The sequence below is a fragment of the Microtus oregoni genome, unplaced genomic scaffold (assembly GCF_018167655.1).
Source record: "Microtus oregoni isolate MIOR12 unplaced genomic scaffold, Mior012 000035F_ref0000213, whole genome shotgun sequence".
NCBI lineage: Eukaryota > Metazoa > Chordata > Mammalia > Rodentia > Cricetidae > Microtus > Microtus oregoni.
Window position 1 is genome coordinate 23,824,473 of NW_024543094.1, and position 25,987 is coordinate 23,850,459.

At 39.9% G+C, this 25,987-nt stretch overlaps 1 protein-coding gene across 1 annotated transcript in view; it reads left to right on the forward strand.

Moving 5' to 3' along the window:
* The window catches only part of Mrc1 (mannose receptor C-type 1), an 88,949-nt gene that overhangs the window by 12,346 nt on the left and 50,616 nt on the right, over positions 1 to 25,987 (forward strand). The window contains exons 3-7 of the mRNA XM_041630836.1: positions 3,005 to 3,178; positions 6,847 to 7,011; positions 15,948 to 16,061; positions 19,735 to 19,881; positions 25,055 to 25,240. Of these exons, the coding sequence (XP_041486770.1) occupies positions 3,005 to 3,178; positions 6,847 to 7,011; positions 15,948 to 16,061; positions 19,735 to 19,881; positions 25,055 to 25,240 (786 nt within the window). The remainder of the gene's footprint in view (positions 1 to 3,004; positions 3,179 to 6,846; positions 7,012 to 15,947; positions 16,062 to 19,734; positions 19,882 to 25,054; positions 25,241 to 25,987) is intronic.

Consider the following 25,987-nt stretch of genomic DNA (forward strand, 5'->3'; position numbering starts at 1 on the left):
CCTGCCTCTGCCTCCTGAATGCTGGGATTAAAGGTGTGCACCACCATTGCCTGGCTGCTTTTAGTTCTTTTAGGCTTTGCTTTTATTCAGAGGTAGCGTCTCACTAGGTTGCCTGGGCTGGCCTTGAATGTGGTCTGTAGCCCAGGTAACATTAAACTTAAAGTCTTCCTGCTTCAGTCTCCTGAGTAGCCTGGTACAGGCCTGTACCACCAAGCCTATTTATTTTAAAATACAGTCGTCTGTCACTATCTTTCTGTTCTGTTATTTGCTTTGAGGGAAATGTGCATAATACTTAGGGAAGTGATCATCACACTAATGTGTTTAAGAAACATCTGGTAAGATTGTTTAAATGTACAGCTTGCAAGCTCGATCCTCACCCAGATTCTAGGTTAGTACACAAGGATGACACAGGAGTCTTGAATTATTTCAATGAAGAGTTGCGTGATAGTTTTGTAGATGGCCCACCAGCTACCTTTTGCCAACACTTTGATGACCTTTCAACATATAAAATAATCTTGCTGAGGAGACTAGACCCTCAAAATGACTTTAATTTGGAAACAATTAAATTGTGTGTGTGTGTGTGTGTGTGTGTGTGTGTGTGTGAGAGAGAGAGAGACAGAGAGAGAGAGAGAGACAGAGAGAGACAGAGAGAGACAGAGAGAGAGAGAATATGTATGTGTATGAGTGCAGTATCTGTCTTGAAGAGGAGTTTGATCCCATGGACTTGAGTTTAGACAGTTGTGAGCCATCTGACATGGGTTCTTGAGTCCTCTGACAAAACACTGTCTGCTTTTAACTGCTGAATCATCTTTCCAGCTCTAGAATTACCTTTAAATTGATTTGATACGATATAGGTTAAAATTGTAGATACCATGTTATTGAAAAACTGCTTGATATTAGAGATTGTTTTAGAAAAATAGTATTGTAAATTTGGATAATTTAAAGGACTATCTGGAAGTTTGTGCCCTAAAGGGAACATGATTTGAGGGCAGTTTTGTGCTTCTTTAGTGAAGTGGGCAGGGTGGAGTTTGGTTCTTTGGACCTCTTTCGAACCTATTTTTGAATAAACATCTTATTTTTGAAAGAGCTCTTCTGGCTGGCATCAATAAATCCAGTAGGAGAATGTATTCTCTGACTTACTGAAGCATGCACTGGTCCTGTGGTTCCCACGGACTTTCTTTATGGGAAGGGTAAGGGCATGCTTGACCCTGAGAATTGTCCCAATTCTTACTGAATCCAGCATGTTCCTCAAACAAACTTAAGATGTGAAGATTGGTCCTGGGGCTGGAGATATAGTTCAGTGGTAAAGATACTTGCAGCCAGGCCAATGACCTGAGTTAAGTTCCTTAAACCCACGTGGTGGAAGGAGAGACCCTATCCCATAAGTTGCCCTCTCATTTCCTTGTGCACTCTGACATACAATGCTCCATTGAACCTCACTAAAAAAAAAAGGAAGAACAGGTTCTCTCGGTGCCTTCCCATCTAGAATGTATTATATGTATACAATGTCATCAGAGAAAATACAGTAGTGATAGACATGAAGACACAACAGGTCGTCTCTGCACCCAGGAGGTGCAGGTGGGCAACCTCTGGGAGTTCAAAACCAGTTTATTTTCCATAGAAAATTATAGGTCTGTCAGAACTACGTAGTAAAAGCCTGCCTCAAACAAGCCAAGCAAAGCAAATCAATGCAACACAAAACAAACTCCTCCCCCCAAGACAACGATAAAACAAAAACAAAAGTAGAAAGAAAATGGAAAATATGTAACTGGGAAATTGGAAAAAAAAGACAGCAGAAATCAGAGGTCTAGTTTGGTACCCAAATTTTTCAAAAAAAAATTTTTATTTTAGCTTGGAAGCTGCATACTTTAGATTATTGAACCTAAAAAGATGTTTGATTGCTAAATAAAATGATCTTAGGTGCTCTTAAAAAAAAGACTCGATGTATATCTTAGCAGAACTAAAGTTAGAATAGTGTTTTGAAATTATTAATAACTAACTAAAAAGTAATTTTTGACTAATTGAAAACAAGTCCAATGAAATCAGTATAATGTGTGAAACAAAACAAAGCAGCAAACAAGCAGTTGGGAACGGTGGCGGCACATGCTTGTAATCTCAGCATGCAAGAAACTGGGAGGATTAAGTCTGAGGCCAATCTAGGCTAAACAGCAAGACTGTCCCCAATTTCATAAATTGAAAAAGAAAGGTACTGACTGTGAATACTGTTTAAGGGTTTTGAGTGATTTCTTTTTAGGATATGGATTAGAGAACTCTGCCGATCCTATTCATGCCCCCCACACAAACCACTTGAGCAACTAAGTGGAGGCTGACTTGCTCAGAAGTAGTTGGAGGGGATTTGAACATTGCCTGTGGCTCTTTGGCGCGCGTGTGTGTGTATGTGTGTGTGTGTTTGTGTATTAAGATGTAAATGTGTGTACATATGTGTCAGAGGTTGATGGCAAGTGTTTTCTCCCATCACTCTCTACCTTAGGCAGAGTCAGGCTCTCTCACTTGAACCTGGCACTCACGGATTTGGTGGGTCTAGTTAGCTAGTTTGCTCTGAGACCCTGGCTCCATGTCCATATTTATCTGGGTCCCAAGGATCCAACCTCTGATTCTCATTTTTTGCCAGCTCCATAGCTTTAAGGTTGTTTCCAATCTGAAGAGTTATTGAGACTATACTTCTAGCCAAGAGGAAGGACAGCATCTGCCTGCCTTGGAGGAAAGGCAGAAGTTAAAGCTGGTGTCACAAGAGCTTATTGCCAATGTTTCCTCAAAGAAAGGAGCACAGCCCATTCCAAAAGGTGGTGGGAAAGGGGCGGGGCTAGAATTGGTTCCTAAATTTGTGCTGCAACTGGTGCCAAGCAACAGACTACGGAGAGGTGGAGGGGACAAGGGTCTGCAGATCAGAAGAGCGAGAGCAGCTCCCTCAGGACGCCTTGTGAAGTCAGCGTACAGACACATGCCACTTTCATTCTAAATGCAAACCCCTGTGTCCCCACAGCCATGTACTCCTTGCTGGGCAATGCAAACGGAGCCATCTGCGCTTTCCCGTTCAAGTTTGAGAACAAATGGTATGCAGACTGCACCAGCGCTGGGCGCTCAGACGGATGGCTCTGGTGTGGAACCACCACTGACTACGACACCGACAAGCTGTTCGGATTTTGTCCATTGCAATGTAAGTAACCGACCAAGATATGCTTGGAACAGTCACCATGACAACAAGGTGGTAGGACCTCGGCCTCATGGAGAACATGTTCCCCCAATTTTTTTCACACTTGTTATCCTAGAGTATCCCACTCTAACCCCTTACAGACACCACAGCTCTCATTTTACCATGGAGAAAACGAACCACTGTGGCTGAAAACCATTGTTTGTATTTAGGTTTTTGGAGGAAGATCAGACAGCACCACCATTGCCCCAACATTCCTTGTATGAAATAACACCCTAATTTGCTGAGACTTTAGGGCAAAGTATACTGTATACAGTATTATATAGACAATGCTGGAGATAGACACCCCATTCTGCCAAACCCCAAATGCTTTAGCTTTATAAAGCCGTAGGTTGAAACCAGAATTTAGATGGCATGATAAATGTGTTTGGTGGGAGAAAGAGTTTGAGGGTTCTCAAGTTTTGTGTGAGCATGTGCTGGAGCTCCTAGCTGTGAAAATGATACTGCCTTAAAGCCCCAACAGGGTGGAATTTGATATCAAGGGAATTGGGTAATTTATGCTTCTAAGTCCTTTGAAAATGAAAATTCAAGTGTTCCTAGAACTAGCAAGACCACATCAAGTACCAGAACTTGAAATCTGTGGTTCTGTCCTTGTTTAAGAATCTGTAAAAAAGTGTGTGACAGGTCTAGGTGGAGTTGGGGGTACAGCTTGGGGGCAGAGCTAGGGCCGAGGATGGAGGAAGTGGTTGAAGTCTTTGCCTTATTTCTGCTTCTTTGAACATCCTTCTTGCAGTCAGGCGCTCCTTCCTAAGTTAAGTATGTCCAACCTCTGTCACATTTATTGCTGGATTGTTGCAGCATGTTCCCTCACATCCCCCAGGCCTGGTTTTCTGCTGCCCCATAAAGGAAACTGGGCCAGGGAGGAGACTCTAGTGGGCCCAGAACTGCTGTGGAATTCTCTGAGCTGCAGTAACATTGTGTCCTACTAAGCTTTTGGCGGCCACAAATTCATGCATCGAATTCTTACTCTGCTAGTATTCTAAGGCAGTAAAACTTAGCAAAATTTCTTAATGTCAAACTATACCATATTTCTGAGCGTTTTCCCAAATGTCTTGTTAAAAGCAAACGAGTTCATACTCTGTATTGCATTGTAATTGCCTCTTCAGCATCTGATGGGTGTCCATGAAGGTCACAGGCCTCAAGTCCTTACTGGTACCATGCTCTGGTCGTGACTGAGGTAGATGTATTTATAACGACACTTGAAGTTCATGGGCTTTGAATCCATACAGGTACAATTCTCTAGCCTTGATGGAGGTAGATATATTTGCCTCTCTTCTATCAACATTTAGAAATTTGATTTCCATTTAAGGTTTACAGCTGTCTATTGTTTGGAATGAGAAATCTTTTTGTCTGGAAAAATGGCGTACCTATTTTTCAACCAGTGAAGAGTTGTCTTCACTTAGTAAGAGTGATACTTTCTAAATCCATCCTCATTTTCCTCAGGGATATGTGCTTCATGGTCCCAACCGTAGCATCCTTCCCTTAAGTGGTATTGATAGAAGACTTGTTGGGTGTGTGATGGATAGCGTGTGGAGAACAAATGGGACATCAGTAACACAAAGACTTTGATGTCCTTGGATGTGTGTGGGAATGGAATTCCCAATGTATCCATTACAATATTATTTAATCTTGTTAATTCTGTGTATTCAAAGCCAAATGATATATTTGTCCTGACATGACATATGAAAGACAAATAACTATAGAAAAGTTTTTTTTTAATTTCCATCTGCATAAAATTTTAATTTTGTTTTGTGGGTCAGTCAAAGGAGAATTTTATTTTATATTATTTTATTATTTTATAATAACTTTAAGCCCAGTAGATTTGATCCAGGACAAGTAGGTATTGGTCACTGACCCAGCGCCACGAAACACATGCTCCCATTGTCCTTTAGGTTGTTTATGATAATGTTTTCCTTCTGTTTAGATACTCACTTTCACATATCATGAGGACAGGAAAAGGAAAAGACCCCATTCTCTTAATTGTCCATAGCTTGCAGCTTTGGCTTTTGGGATCAGCTTCCCTGGTTTACTGTGAGAAGCTGAGCTCTGGGAAGCTACACAGTCAGTGAACTGGTGTGTTCATCGAGAGATGTGTTTTAACCTTTTGATTTAAAATGTAAAAGAAACTTTCTTGAAGTGAAAAAAAGAGTTACTTCAGTTCACGTTGGGGTCATTACATCCTCTTGACTATTTCCAAATAAGGAAATACCCTCCTTTAGTCCACAATCACATTTTCTACCTTATTCTAAGCAAACCCATAAGTATTAAATATTTTTTTAAAAATGTTTGTCTTTAAATAAAACCCAAATATATCTCACTGGAAAGTCTCATTTACACAAACATTAAATTTGTCAAACATCATATCATTCTAACACTTTATATTACTGATTGAAATTTATTTGTCTGTAAGCATACAGTGATTTTCCTAGTTGTTTTAGTTCTGGGGTGTAGCTGAGTAGTCCAGTGCCCACGCACCTTCAGCAGTGGCTTGGGTTCCATCTGCAACATCGTCATCAACAACAACAAGGACAAACTTTGGACATTTCTATGCCATTGCCTGAATCAAGTTCTAACACATTTTTTCCTTTTTCTTCGATGTGTCAAAGCACAGGGTGGAGGGTGCATGCGGGACTGAAAGCACTGTGATTGCCACTTCCTCATCAGACATGAAACACAATTAGATCTAGAATTAAGAATTACAATGCCGTACACGAGATGGTATGGATAGTTTAACACTTTCTTGAAAACTTTAAAAATTATATAATCTCTGTTCTTTTCCCTGAAGTAAATGCAAAGGTTTTGCTGTTTTTCCCAAGGTTGTAAGCACAATTTTGTGTTATTAAGAAACAAGAAAGAGACATATTCTCCAAGCATAAAACATTTTATTTGCTACCTTCAAAATATCTTATATGTAAAAGGCTATAAATAATATTTATCTACATTATTGGGCTTTCATAAAGTCCACTAAGTTTATAAAAGGTATTTGCAATCCTATAATATCGAAGGGCCAATATAAGTGAAAGTGGCCAGTTTTTTTAACCATGGGAAGAAAGCCTGACAATTAGCATGTCCTATTGCCGGGACCTAGATGGAATGCATCCTGGTGATGAGAAAGTGAAGCTCTGAAAGCCACTTTATTCTCTGTTGGCAGGTTCAGATGTTCCCAGCCCATCTAAAGGAGTCTGTGAACTTTCTTCTTATTCCTTACTTAAAAGACCAAACTAGACAATAGAGACACTTGCCTTAAGAAACCATGCGTTATTTCCTCTCCTTTACCTGGTTTGTTCACTGATCCAGAACACTGGGATGGTGTCTTGATTTTTCTTCCTTGTATCTGCTTCATATCTTACATCATCCAATCCAAATGTCCCAGCAGGAAAACAGGGAGACGTTGTGTCTCTTTCTTACCTTAGATGCATGAAACACTAACTGTGGTTGGCTATGAGACATCTACTCTTCATCTCAGGAGCGAGGAAAGTACAGCTGGCTTTAAAGATGAGTAAAAGGCCAGCAGCTGAAGATGTGATGAGGGGAACTGGATGGGTTGTGAATGTATTGTTCTCTGTAAGCATTTCCCATGCATCACACAGCTAATTGAGTCTCTTCTTTCGCAGTTGAAGGCAGTGAGAGGCTCTGGAATAAAGATCCATTGACCGGAGTTCTTTACCAAATAAACTCCAAGTCTGCCTTAACCTGGCATCAGGCAAGGGAGAGCTGCAAACAGCAGAATGCCGAGCTCTTGAGTGTCACGGAGATTCATGAGCAAACGTACCTGACAGGTAATGACAGAATTCAAAAATGTATGTAAAATCGGATTACTTGATTTCCACATCATGTAACTTAGGAGTAGGTAATAAAATGAATTGTTAATGTCATGAAAATTTTGTCTCTTAGCAGCTGGTATAGATCATATAAGAAATCCATGTTCTGAAAACAAACAGAGATGACAAATAACTGCCATATCTAGAGTGGATTTTGTTCTATCAGTATCTGCCTTTAGAGCTGGTGTTAAAGGTTCTGAGGAGTGAACTTGGCAAAGAGCAAAGGAAGCCAATATCAATGAGTGGTATAGTTTTTGGATGCAGCAGTGATACCCATGTTTAACCTGAAGCCAAAGGTTTTCTGTTAGCATCAGAGAGTTCAAGATGACAAAATGAAGTGAACAATTAGTAGCAGAGGCAGGTTAATAATTCCTGTGCAAATCTAAGTCCCTCTGACTTTGCCTGTCCAACTGCCAGATCTATGCATTTTCAGGTTTTATTTCTACAATGTATTGTTTGACTTTTTAAACATCTACTACAAAGCTGTGAAATTAGTATTTAATTGAGAAAAGAATATATATTTAATCTGTAACACTCACTCCTAAGGGTTGGAGAGGTGGCTCAGTTGCCAGAAAGCTTGTCCAGCATGTAAGAAGGCCTGGGTTTGATCTCAAGCAATCCCTCCCATCTCCCCACCCACCCAACTTAATTGTTCTCTCTGAAAAAAATAAAACAGCAACAAGAGCAAAAAATGGGCATGTAGTTATATCGATAATTTTTCTGCCAGTGATAAATTACTCTGACCAAAAGCAACTTAGGGAAGATTCATTTTGGCTTACAGTTCCAGAAGGATAGAGTCTGTCATGGCATGGGAGGCAAGCCAGCAAGAGGATGAGGCTGACCTAGCAGGCAGGAAACAGAGAGATCACATCTGATCCATTCAAGAGAAGCAGAGAAAGAAAGAGCAGGAAGTGAGGCCGGTTTATAAGATTTCAGCGTCTGCCCTCAGTGACATACTTCCTTTAGCAATGCTCAACCTTCTAAATGCTCCACAGCCTTCCCAAACAGTGCTATCAACTGGAGACCAAGTGTTCTGATAGAAAGACCTTTGGGGGGTACTTTTCTTTCTAACTATTGCAGTGGTGCACACCTATATTTCTTTTTCCTTTTTGGATTTTTTTTTTGAGTTGATCTTGTATTCTGCCACATCACTGTTTATCAGCTGTAGAAATTCCCTCATAGAGTTTTTGGGGTCACTTACGTATACTATCACATCATCGGCAAACAATGAAAGTTTAACTTCTTCCTTTCCAAACTGAATCCCCTTAATCTCCTTTCATTGTCTTATTGCTCTACCCAGAACTTCAAGAACTATGTTGAATAGATATGGAGAGAGTGGACAGCCTTGTCTTGTTCCTGATTTTAGTGGGATCACTTTGAGTTTCTCTCCATTTAATTTGATGCTGGGTGTCGGGTTGCAGTATATTGCTTTTATTATGTTGAGATATGTTCCTTGTAACCCTGATTTCTCCATGACCCTTATTATAAAGGGGTGCTGGATTTTGTTGAATGCTTTTTCAGAATCTAATGAGATGATTATATGGTTTTTTCTTTCAGTTTGTTTATATGGTGGATTACATTGACAGATTTTCATATGTTGAACCATCCCTGCATCTCTGGGATGAAGCTGACTTGCTCATGATGATTTTTTGATGTGTTCTTGGATTCTGTTTGCCAGTATTTTTTGAGTATTTTTGCATCAAAGTTTGTGAGTGAGATTGCTCTGTAATTCCCTTTCTTAGTTGAGTCTTTGTGTGGTTTGGGTATTAGGGTAATTACAGTCTTGTAGAAAGAGTTGGGCAATGTTCCTTCTGTTTCTATTGTGTGGGAAAATTTGAGGAGTATAGGTATTAGCTCTTCTCTGAAGTTCTGGTAGAATTTTGTGCTGAAATAATCCAGCCATGGACTTTTCTTGGTTGGGAGACTTCATGTTCTCACTCAAAAACATAAAATAAAATCAGCACCACAACAAAAGGAAAACGAAAGCAGAAACATAAACCTTTGGCATCCCGTTTGTGTTGGCCAGTAACCCTTGGGTATGGGGCCTGGCCTGGCCTGAGGACGTCAACCTTGGGTGACATATTTCAGTAGCCATACACCCTGGCTTTTTTATTTATTTTTTGCTTGTTTATTTTGTAAGACCTCTCTCTGGGACTTGGAGATCCCTGTTTAGGCTAATCTGACTGTTCAGTGAGTCCCCAGAATCCTCATGTCTCTGACTCGCAGCACTGAGACTCTATGTATGCTCCGTCACACTTGGCATTTTATGTTTTTGGTGATCAAACTTAGTTCTTATAACACAGCAAGTACATTCCTGAAGTTATTTTCTCAGCTCTTCTTATTGCCATTTTATAATAGTTATTTGCTCAAATATCCCATAATTATTTACAAACACTTTAAGGTCCTGTGATTTCCCTCCACGTTTATTCAGGATATCTTGATGATTTAGTGGTGGCATTCTGCTAGGTCCCAGAGACACCCAAGCTGATCCTGACCTGTCCACATGGGACTTAAAGTCCTATGGGGAAAACAGATGTAAATGAGAAAACCAGGAAGTGACCAAGCACAGTAAATTGGGAATACAGTGTGGAGTTTGAGCTGGTGAGGTGAGCTGCTGACGAAGAGGCTCATTATGATAGGTATGCCTCCCATCCAGGGAGTTCACGGCCCCTTCCAAGGAAAAGTTCTCAATTTGTTGACTGTCAAATGATGAAAAAAGTTAAGGTAATTTTTTTAGAAGTTTACCCTAAAGTTTGAGCAATGGAATGGTTAATTGTTAGCAAGAACACAGCATAGTAGGTTCTTCATTTTTATTTTTTATATTTATGTATTTGGTGCGCGCGCGTGTGTGTAGGTCAAAAGACAGCCTATAAGGTGTTGTTCTCTCTTTCTGCCTCGTGGGATCCAGGAACCAAACTCAGATTCTTAAGCTGGGTGGCAAGTGCTTTTTCCCGCAGAGCCGGCTCACCAGCCCCAGTGCTGTAGTTCTGTAAAGGAAAGGTGATTATCCATCATTATCATCACTTTGTTGGGATGGAGGTACTTGGACCATCTTCCAGTCTAGATAGTAGATAGCCCAGAAAACTGCATTTTGCCTATATCCCAGGTGATTTGTAGGTGTGGATAGCAGCTTTTCCTACCAGAGCCCGAGTCCAGGTCTCCGGGTCACATGGGTACACTGCCCGATGATCTCTAGGTCACATGGGTACACTGCCCTGATGATCTCCGGGTCACATAGGTACACTGCCCGATGATCTCTGGGTCACATGGGTACACTGCACGATGTTGTCTGGGTCACATGGGAACACTGCCCTGATGGTGTCCGGGTCACATGGGAGCACTGCCCTGATGGTGTCCGGGTCACATGGGAGCACTGTCCTGATGTTGTCTGGGTCACGTGGGAACACTGCTCTGATGGTGTCCGGGTCACATGGGAACACTGCCCTGATGGTCTCCGGGTCACATGGGAGCACTGTCCTGATGGTCTCCGGGTCACATGGGAGCACTGCCCGATGTTGTCTGGGTCACATGGGTACACTGCCCTGATGAGCAAGTGCTGTGATCATGTTAGCCGGGCAGCAGGCAGGCCGTGGACACTCAGGCCTGAGCTCCCTTCCCATGTTTCCTTGAGTCTTATTCAAGTCTCAGAATTGCAGTCAGCAGATTTCCAGTAGAATCTGGACGTGTGTAGATTCTAGGGAGACCTAGGGCATTTCCTGCCTTTCAAAAATATCATGCCACAAGGAAAGGTTATCTGACAGGAAACATGAAATAATCTGGAGCAGAGGAAAGACATTCCTTTTCTCTAGAAGGAAGATAGTCATGGCATTTGATAGCCATGGGCTTGTACTGAGGAGGAACCTGGTAAATAATGGTAGGGCGGATGGTGGTCTGTGATGCGTTCTCTTTGAGAACAGACCCTCAAATGGAAAACAACCGGTAACAGACATAAAATATATTCTATGAGGGGAGTTTGGGAAGTAAGCAGGACTTTTTTAAATGCATACTCCATGGTGATGAGTCTGAAGTTAAAGACTTGTTAACATGTATGTGGTGGTTGTTGGGGTGGAGGGAGCGATTGCAAGCTTGAGGCTGGTGTGGGCCTTCATAGGGAGACTGCCAGAAACAAACACATTGGTTGTCCTCTCTCTTTTTTTTCTAAAGAACTTTATTTTTTTAAAATAATTTATTTATTTTTATTTTGTGTGCATTGGTATCAGATATTGCAATTACAGACAGTTGTGAGCTGCCATGTGGGTGCTGGGGATTGGAAATTGAACTCAGGTCCTCTGAAAGAGCAGTCCTTGCTTTTAACCTCTGTGCCATCTCTCCAGCTCTCTCTCTTTTGGGTAAGGGCTATGTGCCAGACACTAGAATTTCTTTCTTTCTTTCTTCCTTCCTTCCTTCCTTTCCTTTCCTTTCCTTTCCTTTCCTTTTTCCTTTTTCTTCTTCTTTTTGTTTGTTTTATGAGACAGAGTTTCTTTGTAGCTTTGGTGCCTGTCCTGGAACTCACTCTGTAGACCAGGCTGGCATCAAACTCACAGAGATCTGCCTGTCTCTGCCTCCCAAGTGCTGTGTCACCACCACCCTGCTGGAATTTTTCTGAAACTCATAATTAATCTCGCAAATGACTATTGTTATCACACTTTACTGAGGAGATAGAAGATCAGTGGACTACCATGAGGTAGGTTGCTTCTTGTTGCAAGTGTGTAAAAAGAGCTGAATTGAAGTTCATCTCTGTCTTCCATTTTACCCTGCCTGTGTCTCACCCACAAAATGAGCAGGGATCTGGCATGCCCAAAGTGCCAGAGAAAGCCTCAGTTCATTCACCAAAATCTCCATGTGCCAGTAAATATCTTTCTAACCTGTAATCTGACGTCATACTATCCCCAGGGTGGCATGCTTCCACCCGGATGCTTGTTTGCACATGGACCATGGCCATTCTATCTTCTTCACTTCAACTTCTCCCCAGAGTTAGGATGCTCCATTTAATCCTCAATTCCTAAACCTGATTCCTAACTATGTGTAGTTTGAATGATCATTCACAGAATTGAAAGGAGATGAATGAAGTAAAATTTGGCTTGTTACCAGACTTGTGTGTGAAAGTGTGTGTGTGTGAACTGATTTCCTATGGTATTGCCTGAAAATAAATGGTATATACGTGTGGAGAGTGAAATTAAAATACTAGTGTAATAATGGAAGTCTCTATCATACCTAAGTTCTAAAGCAGACTTCAAAGTACGTTATTATATGATGCATACACCCGAAATAAAAAAGGAATCCTTTGGAATTGATAACTGATGCTTTGTATAGCTAGAATAAAACTTCTTGGTCTGAATAAAAATTTTTTACAAAATTACACATATGCCTGAGTGCTTGATGCTCATCTGCTCCCAGCGTGCTTCCTTTTTTTCTCCTGTGCTGAGGACGGATCATCACAGATGTCAGACTTTAAAAGGACACTCTTAGTAGAGGACTTGAATTTTGTTCCCAAATCACTCTATAGCTAATCTAAATTCAACATGTAGCTGCTAGCAGTCATGGAAATGATAGCCATCACGTGTACTTACTTGGCACATAACTATCTTGTAGACCTAATTTTAAAAGTATTGATTTGGTTCTCAAGCTCAGAGGCCCCATGGAGTTGATGGGGTATGGGGTACAGGGTATGGGTTATGGGGCAGCCAGAAGGTGACTTCCTTAAACATCTGCTGTCATTTCTCATAGTGCTGGACCTGGTGATTTAACTCAAACCTGATACAAAAGCACACTCTTGAAAAACCACTTTTACTTTTTTCTTTTGAGACAGACTCTTGTTATGTAGTCCTGGCTGGCCTGGTACTTACTACCTGGTCTCAAACATACAACGATCCTCCGTGTGTAGCTTCAGCCCCTAGAGTGCTAGAATTACAAGCATGTACTATCATGCTCCTAACTCCTTGGTTGGTAATTATTTTTAAACTTCTAGAGCACTTACCTTTTGTAAGTTATATTTAACACTTTGAAATGCTACTAGTTGGGTCTTGCCTTTAAGCCTCTAACTCTTGATACTGCTTGGTTCAGCATCCCGAGTGCTGGGGTTATATAGACATGCACAAACGTGTTCAACTTGAAATGGTACTTTTATAAAGTGTTTCCCTATATTCCTCCGGAAATAGGGGAGTGATAATTATTCAAGTTAGTATAAACTTATTATTTTAGAATTTGTGAAAATATAACATTCAGCAATAACTGTCTTAATATAAGTGATAGTATCAATGCAGTATTGATCCCTTAATGTTTTTAGCACAGTCTAGAGATATGTTTTCTCTTGCATGAAGGTGAGGCAATGATTTTTAGCTTATTTCTTATTCATCCTAAAGGGATTATATATTACTCCAAATAATTTCAGTAATATATAAAAACAATAAAGTAAAGGAGTTAATTGTGGCACAGATAAGTATAAAGTTGGCATAACACAAATTCACCATCTGTTTTAATGAAGAATATTTGATATTTATCACATGGCTCTACAATTAAGTGATACCTTCCCATATTGATGACAGTTTTCTTAGCAAGTCTTTAAATAAATAATTTCATAATTTGGAGTAAAATTTTAACATTGAAAACCTAGCCAAGAGTTATTGGTAAATGCCATGTAACAAGGAACAGGATGCTGAAAACCGTCAGGAGCAAGGTCGCTGACCAGAAACACCTACTTGGCCCATTGTTCTTTGTGTAAGGTACCTTGCTAGTACTTGAAATTATTTACAGGGAAATTTATGTGAACATTTTGGTTTTAGATTTATTATTTTGCTTTCTGTTTATGAGTATTTTGCCTGTATGTTCATCAATGTGTCGAATGCCCATGGAAATCAGAAGAAGGCATCTGATCCCCTGGAACTGGAGTTACACGTGGGTGCTGGGAACTGAACCTTGGTCCTCTGAAAGAACAACAAGTGCTGTTAATCACTGTGCTACCTGTCTAGTTCCTGGAAGTTTAAGTTTAAGGTGACTAAATTCATTGGAAATACTCAACGGAACCCTGGGTTCTGGTTCTGACCCCTACTACTGCTCCATAACCCTCAGCAAGGTGTTTAGCCTGTCCATCTTTGTTTGTCCTGGCTGTCCCATGAGAGAACTGGACTAGATACTTCCCCAGATACAATACACTTCAGAAAGCCACCCTAGCTCCCCAATCCTTTCCTTCTAGAATGTCTGAGAAAGAATAAATGAGGGCTGGAGTGATGGCTCAGCAGATAAGATGACCAGCTGCATTTCTGGAGAATAATATGTAATTTCAATTCTAGAAACCACATAGTGGTTCACAGCCAAATCTCCAGTCCCAGTGACCTTCTTCTGGCCTCCCTGGAGGTCAGGAATACATGTGTGCACAGATAGCATACAGGCCAAATACCTATACACATAAAAAAAATAAGTGAATTTGAATTAGTTGTCTTTGAAATTTCTGTATCAGTATTTAATTTTTTCCATTTTTCTCATATTAGTTCATATTAAAAAGTCATAAGAAGATCTGGGCATGGCATCATATACCTTTCATCCCGGTACTTGGCAAGTAGAGGCAGCAGATTCTGTGACATTGAAATGAGATCAGCCTGGTCTTCCTAGTGTGCTCATAGGTGCAATGGCTGTTCTGTGTTCAGAGGCCTTCTTCCTGCCGCTCATCTCCCCGTCCGCCGCTCTTACATTCTTGCTGCCTCCTCTTCTGTATTGTTTTTAGCCTTTGAAACAAATGGGCAAATATGAGGCTCTCAATATTGTAAGTGCTTAACTGCTAGCTCTCACCGCTAAAGGTGTTACTGAGGAAAATATCCCACAGGTACCAGTGAGCGTAAACTGGAAAATTTGTTTCTAACATGTATACAGATTTGAGTGTTTTTAAACCTAAATCAAAGCATAGGTTTAAAAATTATTTTCCATTAACTAAAAAAATTTAGAGGGATTAGAAAATTCCTACTTTTGATTTTTTAAAAAGATACAAACAGTAAGAGGTTGAAATATTTGCTTTAGCTAGTCCATGTGGCATTTTTAGTTTTATTTCCATATTAGGATTCAGTAGACTAAACCACTATAATTATTATTTATTATCCACCTAACTAAAACACTGCTGTTTTAGTGTTGGCATAAGCATTGTTTTTCAGCTTAATAACCATTTATAAAGTAGCTAAATTGATTTTAGACATCATAAAATTCTCAAAATAGGTTCTGAAATACAAAGTTGAGGTGATGAGTTATGACAATGTAGGTCAAAGTATTTAGTAAAAATTTTCTGTTATAGAAAAGCTTTGTTTATTTTATAAAAACAAATCTTACCTTTACTCTCAAGGGCTGTAAGAAAGTCATTATTTCATAAGAGTTAACATAATAATGTCCCCACAAGAAGAACTTGTATTAGCCCCAAGAGAGTATCCAGTGATTAAGATTAGTGTGGAAACCTTAGCCAGGGCCCTATGAGCTTTTCATAATACTCCTGCCTGTTTCTTCACCTGTCAGTGAAGGCCATGGCTCTGTTTTAGATTATTAGAAAAAGTTTTAGCTATGTTAATCACTACTTCCCTCACATTTACAAAACAGATTTATTGTTATTATTATTATTACTGTTATCAGTGTGTGTGTGTGTGTGTGCATGTGCGTGCAAGCAAGTGCACTTGGAGGCCAGAGGTATTGGATATTGGATTCTGTGGAACTGGAGTTACGATGGTTGTAAGCCACCCAACACTGATGCTGGGAACCTAACTAAGGGTCCTCTGGAAGAGTCATATGTGCTCTTAACCACTGAGCCATTTCTCCAGCACCTTCTCTCACATTTTTGCTTAACATATTTAATTATGGACTTAATTTCATTGTCATTTCTGAATGTCTGATTTGTGTTTGCGTTTGCTTTTTGCGTGTAGGATTGACTAGTTCCTTGAGCTCAGGACTCTGGATTGGACTCAACAGCCTGAGTTTCAGCAGTGGTTGGCAGTGGAGTGGAGGCAGCCCGTTCCGGTATTTGAACTGGCTACCAGGTAAGGTTAAACCTGCTTGAGTGTTACTAGTTGAATGGGATCATTGGGTATCTTAAAGACCTTTCTCACCTTACACATATATTTCAAAGAGTTTTAATGAAACATAGCCCATTTCTCACCATGCTTTGACATTTGCAACCTGGATTTGAATATTCTAAAGGTGAAAGTTCACACAGGACCAGCTTCCAAGGGTAAGGACTTGTTTCCCAGGATAATCACAACGCTCAATGTGAATTTCTGTTTGATGTCTACTCTTTCCACATAGCTTGGATTTGTTTAGTTCTTACATTCAAAAGTATGTTTTATTATTGGAGAGGCTGAGGCACAAAGCAGTTCTTTATTCATTAATGGTAATCACAATGTACAAAGGGAAATCTCACATCATTTTATAACCATTCTTAAGTAAGGTTAAAGATAATAGAATTGTTACTATTAATATGTATTTTGTGTTATATTAACTTTGTCATTGTCCTTGAAAAGATTACCAAACTATTATTAAGGCTGACTAAGTGATTTCAACTTTTTGTATGACCATTGTCTCCTCTGGGTTTTGTGACTCTCTTATCCTACCAAAATTTTTAAAATTTAGAAGTGGTTATATATACGATATGTAACATGATGGGCTGTCCCTCCTGGTACCCCACAGGCGGCAAGTCCCAGAGAAAATCACACAGAGATCTCCATGCGTTATAAAACTGATTGGCCCATTAGCTCAGGCTTCTGTTAACTTTTGTAACTTATATTAACCCGTTATTCTTATCTGTGTTAGCCACATGGCTCAGTACCTCTCTCAGCCAGGTAGCTTACCTACATCTTGCTTCTTCGGTGGTCTGGGCAGGAGTGGGAGGAATGGGCTTCTCCCTTCCCAGAATTCTTCTGTTCTTATCGCCCCACCTCTACTTCCTGTCTGGTTGACCCTATACTTCCTGCCTGGCCAATTAGCATTTATTTAAAACATGATTGACAGAATACAGACAATTCTCTCATACCAAAGATACATATATTTCTAATATCTATAATGCTGCATAGACATCAATGATTTTACACATTTGAGTGCATACTAAGGACAGAACCTAGGGCCTTGTGTACATTAGACAAGCACTAAGCTATGTCCTCAGTCCTCCATAAACTCTTAATTTTGGGACAGTCTCACTGCATTACATAGACCGGTCTCAAATTTACTCTAGCCCAGAAAGACCTTGAACTTGGGATCCTTCTTCCTCAGCCTTCTGAGTATCTGGGATTTCAGCTCTGTGATTTGAGGCCTGAATATGAGCATATGTTTGCTTCTACAATTATCCGCAAATACACATTATGAATCTAAGAGAACTGAATATTTTGGGTTGGTGAATTTCTCATATCTAGGGTCATGAGATATTTTTTAAATGACATGATCTTAAAGTCTACAGTGATACTATTTTGTGCTGTTTGTAATAGAATATTCTCTAATTAAAAATACTATCTCAGCCACAGATTATAAAATTCTACACTAGTGTAAACATTAAAATTCTACACTAGCATAAACATTTATGAGTACTTTTCTTAACAATACACAATTTGATTGTAAAAATGAGAGTTAGTAGATACTCCAGCAACTTTCTGATTATTTGGAAGTTAGAAAACAGAGTAAATGGCTCTCTTCCATGTTGTTGAAACATACAAGTTGAAAGAACACAAAAGTTGGCAATTGTTTAAGTACTTTAAAAAATAAAACACTATTTATTCAATTTTTATAAAGTAAGTCAAGAAGCTGGGCAGTGGTGGCTCATGCCTTTAATCCCCGCACTCAGGAGGCAAAGGCAGGCAGATCTCTGTGAGTTTGAGGCCAGCCTGGTCTACAAGAACTAGTTCCAGGACAGGCTCCAAAGCTACAGAGAAACCCTATTCCCCCCACAAAAAAAAATTAGTAAGTCAAGATATGAGAAAGTTTAATATTTTTAAGCCTAATGCTTTAAAAGGGCATTTAGTGGTTCAGACTAAAAAAAGAATTGTGACTTTAGGCATGGCAGTGCACATTTGTGGCTGATCCTAACACTCAGGAGGCAGAAACACAAGGATCAACTGTTTGAGATAACCTGGGCTATAAAAAAAAAACTGGTTGAGAGTAGGGTTGTGTGGAGAAGAGCAGGTAAGCGGGAAGCTGATAAACACAAGATTAATACATTCCTCCTCCCCTTTCCTGCTCCATGGCAGACATCACTAATCATTAACTGCACTCTTCTACCATAAACCAGGCTTGGTAGTGAGCTGGAGTTAGAGAGGTTGGACTCACACTTAATAGCCCTCTGGTAGCTTCTAACAACACATGCTACTACCCAGAGATGGAAAAGTTTCAAAACTAGTCTTTGTTTCTTTCCAATGAGAGTATTACTAAGCTATATTTTTATTTCAATCAAGAATATTTTATGTGAATGATGAAGAAATATAAATTCAACTATATAATAGCCATGTGATCAATAAAGAACAATATTATCTCAAGGTTGGCAGTGGTATTGCTTTAATAGATGAATATATAGTGTGATTTACTAACAAATACATTAGTTAAGAGTAGTATTTATTAAATGTGCTATTGTCTCCTGGAATATTTTTTTCCTAGTACTAACACCAACTCTGTGAGCTTTACTTTTCTGTTATCTTTGTCATGTTATCAACGGCTTTAAAAAAATTCTTTTTACTTATTGCTAATAGTATTTTCCTTTATATAATATTTATACAACCTGCAAAATGTTTCTGCTAAAGACTTCCAAGTTCAGGTGACATGATTTTCTTTTTGGGAGACTGAAATTTAGGTGCATGATAAATAGTTATCAAAGGTCACAAAATTAAGGTACTGACAGAATGTATGTAGCTCATTTGCCAGACTTCAGGAATGAGATGAAGTTAGTTATGGAACACTGGGGTTAAAATGATACAAGAGGATGTAGGGTTGGATGCATGTATCCACTGAAGTAGATAAATGTTCTATCAGAGGATGTAGGGATGAATACATGTATCCATTACAGTAGATAAATTATACATCAGAGGTTGTAGGGATGGATGCATGTATCCATTGCAGTAAATAAATTATACATCGGAGGATAAAGAGGTGGATGCATGTATCTACTGCAGTAGATGTCAACCCAGTCTGGTTCTTTAAGTGACTTCCTGTATGAAACAGATGAGGAGATAGCTCCAAAGATTTTCATTATTGAGTTCAACTAAATGCATCTTAGCCCTGGGAGTGTGGAACATTGGCTTCCAGATCTCTTTACCATTGTGTTTATCCCTCGCATTGTGTATTCACTTTGGAGTCTCTCTGACAGAGGTCATTTGGAGCAGCATACATTCCTCTCATTAGGTCCTGTGTGACACAGAATATCATCCATCATCACGGCTGTTTAAAGTTTAAGGTCTAATGCTGTCCATTGTTGAGGTTGGTTATTTCAAAGCATGCTAGTGTGTAATCAACATCTTAAGTCTTGGAATAAGCCAGCAATAAGAAACCAAATAGATACCCACCATGTCTTTTGCTCTGCACTCAGTAAATACTCATTTGTGAATGTGTAGCAAAAGACAGGATGGGATCCATTTAATCCCAAGGACGACAGCTTAAAGCGTGGTGACAGGGGAGGTGGAAGCCATCCACTTAGGAGAACTCCAGTCGTCCCACTCTAACTCTGTCGTTTGCTTGAAGGAAGTCCATCATCAGAACCAGGAAAGAGCTGCGTGTCACTAAACCCTGGAAAAAATGCGAAGTGGGAGAATCTGGAATGTGTGCAGAAACTGGGCTACATTTGTAAAAAGGGCAACAATACTCTGAACCCATTTATTATTCCCTCAGGTAAGTGGATCTCTTTTATCAAAATGTATATAATAATAGAACTTGAAGATAAATGAAACTGCAACTCAATTAAAATTGCATGAAATGATCCTAGAGAGTTTGTTGGTGTTCACATAATGTTGTGTTCAAAAGTCCTTTTCTTTGGTTGTTGCTACCATCTGCTAATGTTTCTTTATAAAGAAGTATTTGAACATTGTGTAAAACTTTTGATATATATATAAGAATTTTTGTCTCTCTATCCCTGTAAAGTAGGTATTCTTTTCCCATGTTCTAGAAGAGGAAAGATAAATTAATAGGCTATATACCCCCTGTATACCTGACAAAACTGGAATTAAAGCTAGTAAATAAATATCTGGAAGGAATGACCTTATTCTGGACACACAGGTAAAGTTGGGTTAAGTGTAGCATCTTACTTTGAAATCTTTACACAATGGGATAAATGACTCCAAAATAAAATAGTCACTAAGCATTGTATACAGGCTAGGCTCCAGCTGAACAGTAAATAATGTGTGGTTTTATAATTCTATAGAAGAGTTCATCTGCTAAGGCAGCAATGGCTTATCCTTTCAAAGTATTGAAAGACAAGACTATTTCATCACTCCAGTTATTTGGAAGGATGACTCAGCTTTACGTGGGTTTATTTAGTTATTCTGCTTGGGAAACTTGATGGCCCATGTGGTAGTTTGAATATGAATGGCCTTTATAGGCATAAAGTTTTGAATACCCAGTCCCCACAATTGGTGGAACCCTTTGGGAAGAATTAGGAGATAAGTCCTTGTTAATAAAGCCTTATTGGAGGAGGTGTCACTCGGGGTAGGCTTTGATATTTTAATAGACTGAGCCATTCCCAGGGTCTCCCTATTTTTTTTTTTAAGACAGGGTTTCTCTGTATAACAGTTCTGGATGTCCTGGAACTCTCTCTGTAGACCAGACTGGTCTCGAACTCACAGAGTTCCACTCACCTCTGCTACCCCACTGCTGGGATTAATGGCATGTGTCATGACTGGCTGATTCTCTATCTTTGCCTAACGGTTGTGTCTCACTATGTGAGCTCTCAACTCCTGCCCCAGTCCCATGCCTGCCTTCCTGCTGCCATGGTCCCCACATGACTCTAATCTTCTGAAATAATAAGTCCCAAGTAAATTTTTTATTTTATAAGTCGCTTTGGTTGTGGTATCTTATGACAACAAAAAACTAAGCCTGTTTTCTGAATTTTTGGCATATTTGTAAATGTGATTGACATGGTTAGAAATTTAAAAGCACCAAATGATCAGCAATGATATCCCCTTGCTACCTTTGATTTCTACCACCAGGGCTATTGTCTGGAAGATCACAATTTCTGAGTATGTATATCCATAGTTGGTTCTTTTGTGGTTTATAGGCAAATGCATTTATAGTGATTTTTTCTATTTTGTACAAATCGCAACATGCTTTTTTACATAGTCCTCATCTTAAAGTTTTGTCAGTCAACAGTTTGTTCATCATTCCACTTTGTGTGTTGATTCTCCATACATTTTGTATGTGTGGGAGGCTGGATAATCGGCATTGCTTGGAAAGATTTGTCCCTTGTTAGTAGACTTTGTTTATTTACTTTGTGTGTATGTGCGAGGTTAAAGTATAACTCCCAATCATTCCTTCCACCCTCTTCTCTTCTCTTCTCTTCTCTTCTCTTCTCTTCTCTTCTCTTCTCTTCTCTTCCTCTCTCTCGTCTCTTTCTCTCTTTCTCTCTCTCTCTCTCTCTCTCTCTCTCTCTCTCTCTCTCTCTCCTCTCTTTGTGAAATGAGGTCTCTAATTGGCCCAGAACTTATCATGCAGGCTAGGCTGGCTGGCTAGTAAGTAAGCCCCAGGGATCCTCCCATCTCTACCTCCCCAGTACTGGGATTACAAGCACATACTTTTTATTTCAGCATGCATTTTGAAGCTCAAGCTCAAGAGCTTGTGCTAAAAAAGACAGCACTTTCCCAACCGAGCAATCCCCAAGCCTTGATTGTTAATTTGCTTTTAATATTTTGTGACATCAAATACCCTTATACACACCAATGCACATGCCATTTTGCAGAGATGGTATTCCTAGAAGTAGAATTGCTACATCTGAGAGTCGGCATGTTTATAGTTTTAGTAGATAGAGACACAGACAAGCTCACTGATGGATATGGTGGAAGGCCCTGGTTCATGATCACTGATGGATGTAGATTGGGCCCCTGCTTCCTAATCACTGATGAATATGGTGGTAGACTCTGGTTTATAACATCTGCCGAATATGGGTGGAGGCCCCGTTCATGGTCTCGGTTCCCCTTGACAGACTTTCTAGAGAGACTGTGGCCAAACCTGTGGATACCTCAATCGTGCTTGCAACTTGTCTCTTCTACTGCTGTTGCAGAAGGGATGGCTAAATCTTTCTTGGAAGAGTTCATACAGTTCTCCTTCAGAGACTTGCAGTCGCCACTTTGGGGAAGTGGAGAAAAGTTATTTTTATGTTTCCCTGGAATGGAAGGCAGAATTCTTTAATTTGGCCTTCTTGCTTAATCCATCAGTTTTAAGTTCCTCCTTTGTAAAATATGAATGTTGGTAACTCTTCTTCCTGCAAAATCTCATTCATATCATTACACCTGCATTATTCAAGTCCCTGTTTCACTTGCTCAGCTACACTAACACTGGCCTTTCCATCTTCATGCTATGAGGATTATTCTACTGCATACACAAACCCCTGTAAGCAGAGGTTTAAATCTGTAGCATTTTCCGTCTGTGATGGCCCACACCTGTAATCCCAGCACTCAGGAGGCAGAAGCAGGTGGGTCTCCGAGTCCAAGGACAGCCTCCCTAACTATATATATATATATTTAATTTTTGAGACAGGGTTTCTCGGTAGCTTTTTTGGTTCCTGTCCTGGAACTAGCTCTTGTACACTAGGCTCACCTTGAACTCACAGAGATACGCCTGCCTCTGCCTCCCGAGTGCTGGGCTTAAAGGCGTGCGCCACCACCACCCGGCTCCCTAACTATATTTTTAAATGCTTTTCAGGCTCCTCTGTTCAGTTTTCGAAACTTTCAGCGTTGACTGCCATTATTTTTGTTTCCCAGACAGAAAAATTAAGACATCCCACTAGGGGGCTCCAAAACTACACTAAGTTTTCTATTTCTTAACTTTTTGGCAACCCCTGAAAGTATCCAGGATTGAAATTGTACTAAGGGATGACAGTTTTTAAATATGAATTTTTGTTTTGCAGTAGTACAGCTTAGGGTGTTGCAAATTAGAATTTCTCACATTTCGCCCGTGCACCCAAAGGCTTCAGCCTCTGCTCTTAGGGAGAAATGGGACTCATTCATTCATAGGATGACGCAAGATCCAGCAATGGAGTGCCCACCTGGCATCTCAGCAGTGGAGAGGCTGAAGCAGGGTAAAAATGAGTTCAAGGCCATCCTGAGTTACGGCAGGTGACCCTGTTTCATCCCCTCCACTCCAACCCAAATGAGAGGATGACAAAGAAAGGGACCGGTACTAGGCATTGTGTGAGCAGTACATTTGAGGTCACTTAATAGCTAACTTGTGTATATAAACCGATCCAACATCATGATTATGTCAAATGGTATCTGGAAAACTACAAAAGGAAGCTGCTGTATGTCCAATATAATTTCGTTTTTTCCTAACCATCACTCATTGCACTAACTGTGTGCCAGAACCCATGAGAGATTCAAGAGCATCCACAGAAGAAGAGGGTGTCTCTCCCTTCAGTCATCTGCACTATAGCGCCCCCATTGCTCATTACTATTAAAGTTTTTGTAACATGTGATCAAGGTTATGACATTTGACCACAGCTTCCCGTAGCAACAATGAGAATGTTTAACGCTGATTTACGTAAATAATAATGGTTCTGTGTGGCTTGTCTTCTATAAGTGTGGTCTCTATTCTTTCCTAGTTTAGAACACAGTGAGGATAGCTAATTTAGTATTAATAGTATTATTATGGTTTCTGCTTAAAAAAGAAAAACCCAACAAAACCTATGTGCTACTTTGATTTATATGCTATGACTTGCTTAAAACACCCTTGTGGCAAATTCAGGTTTTGCCCCCAAAGTTTCTGAACCTAAATTGCTTTCATGGCCACCGTCATGGGTGGTGTCTTTTGGGAGTGAATAACTGGTGTTGGGTCAATTCAGAGCACAAGTAGCAGCTCAGGGTATGATGACTGCATAGGTTCCCTGATGACCCTCATGTCCGCACCTTCCTACTCTCTACTTCAGCTCTTCCTCCTACCAGGACTGTGGCTCTTTCTCTAATGAATGGCAGTCTCCTTAGTGTCCATGGGAACAAGAAGTATCCCAATTTTTTTTAGAGGATGGATCAGTCTTCAGGCTTCCCACTGTTAAATAGTGTATCACAGATGTGCAGTTCAGGATTGATAGTGATAAGGACAGATTAAATGAGACGATCTGTTGTGTAGTCTTGTCGTAAACACAGATTCTAAAAATAGAGTTCTCATTTGTCTTCACTTTTATTATTCATTTATTTAGGCCCTGACATTTGAACCTAGGACCTCACACATGCAGTAACATTGTGCTGATTTCATCACCCCTTGGCTTCATTTTATTTTTACTTAGTTTTAATACAATATTTTTACTGATTATTTGAGAATTTCATACAATGTTTGTATCCTATTCACATTTGCTTCCCATTCCTCCCAGGTCTACCCTCCCTTCCTTGTGTCTTCCCTCACAAAAGAAAAAAAAATACAAGTCCAATTTGTGTTGTCCATATAATTATTGGAACATGGTCAAACTCTCAGTGACCAGATCCTTAAAGATAACTGAGTCTTTTCCCACACCCCATCCCCCACCAGGAGCCATCAACTGTGAAGTGCCACACCTTACCATCTTTAGCACAATTAGACTCTCTTCAATGGCTGAATGGTCTAAGGCACCAGACTTCATTTTAAAGTGAAAGATGTCTCCCCACTTCCAAATCACCCTTTTAAAGCAAAATAGAATATTCCTTTCCCATATATCTTTTGTGAATGTGTATGCCATAAAATGAAGAATGTTATCTTTATGTTTGCAGTTGTGAAGTATTACATAGACATAAAATAGAATATCTTAAATCTAGGGTAGCTGAAAATATTGTTCCAAATTTAAACAAACTTCTTTCATATGCTTTCTAAACTTCTTTTTCCCTTATAGCAAGTGATGTCCCCACTGGCTGCCCTAGTCAGTGGTGGCCATATGCAGGTCACTGCTACAAGATCCACAGGGAAGAGAAGAAGATCCAGAGATATGCCTTGCAAGCTTGCCGGAAGGAAGGCGGTGACCTGGCAAGTATCCACAGCATCGAGGAGTTTGACTTCATCTTTTCCCAGCTAGGATATGGTGAGAAACTTCCCCTTGACACTAAGCCCATTGTGGTTGTCTCCTTGCCACCCATCTCTCGAAATGTAAATATTCAGTTTAATTAGTTTAAATTGGTAATTGATTGACAATATACATTTAAGTAGATGGTACGTCTGCCAACACAGATTATATAGTAATTTAAATAAGTGTATCTGTCATTAATAAATTTAACATTTTCTCTTTATGGGTAGTTTTCAATATTATTTCCCCACAAGTCTGTATTTGGGGATGTCGTGTTTAGCCTGGTCACAGCATAAAATCTGGAATTATGTGTGTATGAGCTTTTGTTAGGCCGATATTATAGCTCACAAGAAATGTGCATAAATGAACCATCTCACACTTGGGATTTTCTTTTCTTTACTGCGATGTCTGTCACACAGAGTAAGAACTGGGTAACTATCAAATGTGCTATCCTAAACTTTTGAGAGAAATATACATCTCAATTTTAGGCAAATAGTTAAGGCTCTATGGAGAATGTACAGAACCAGAAATAAGATACTAGATGAGCCAAATGACGTGGGATCACGTCTGAAGAAAAGCAGGCCAAGAGACAGAAGGACAGGCCCTACACAGGACCTGCTGATTAAATGATGGTTATTTTCATCTCCCACTGGTGGAGGCTGCTGATCAGCTGCAGCTCTTCCTAATTCCCACCCAGCAAAAACAAGAGGGAATGGACGAGGGTGGTGGAGGGCCTTGCTTCCTGACGCTCATTGCCTGAAAAGT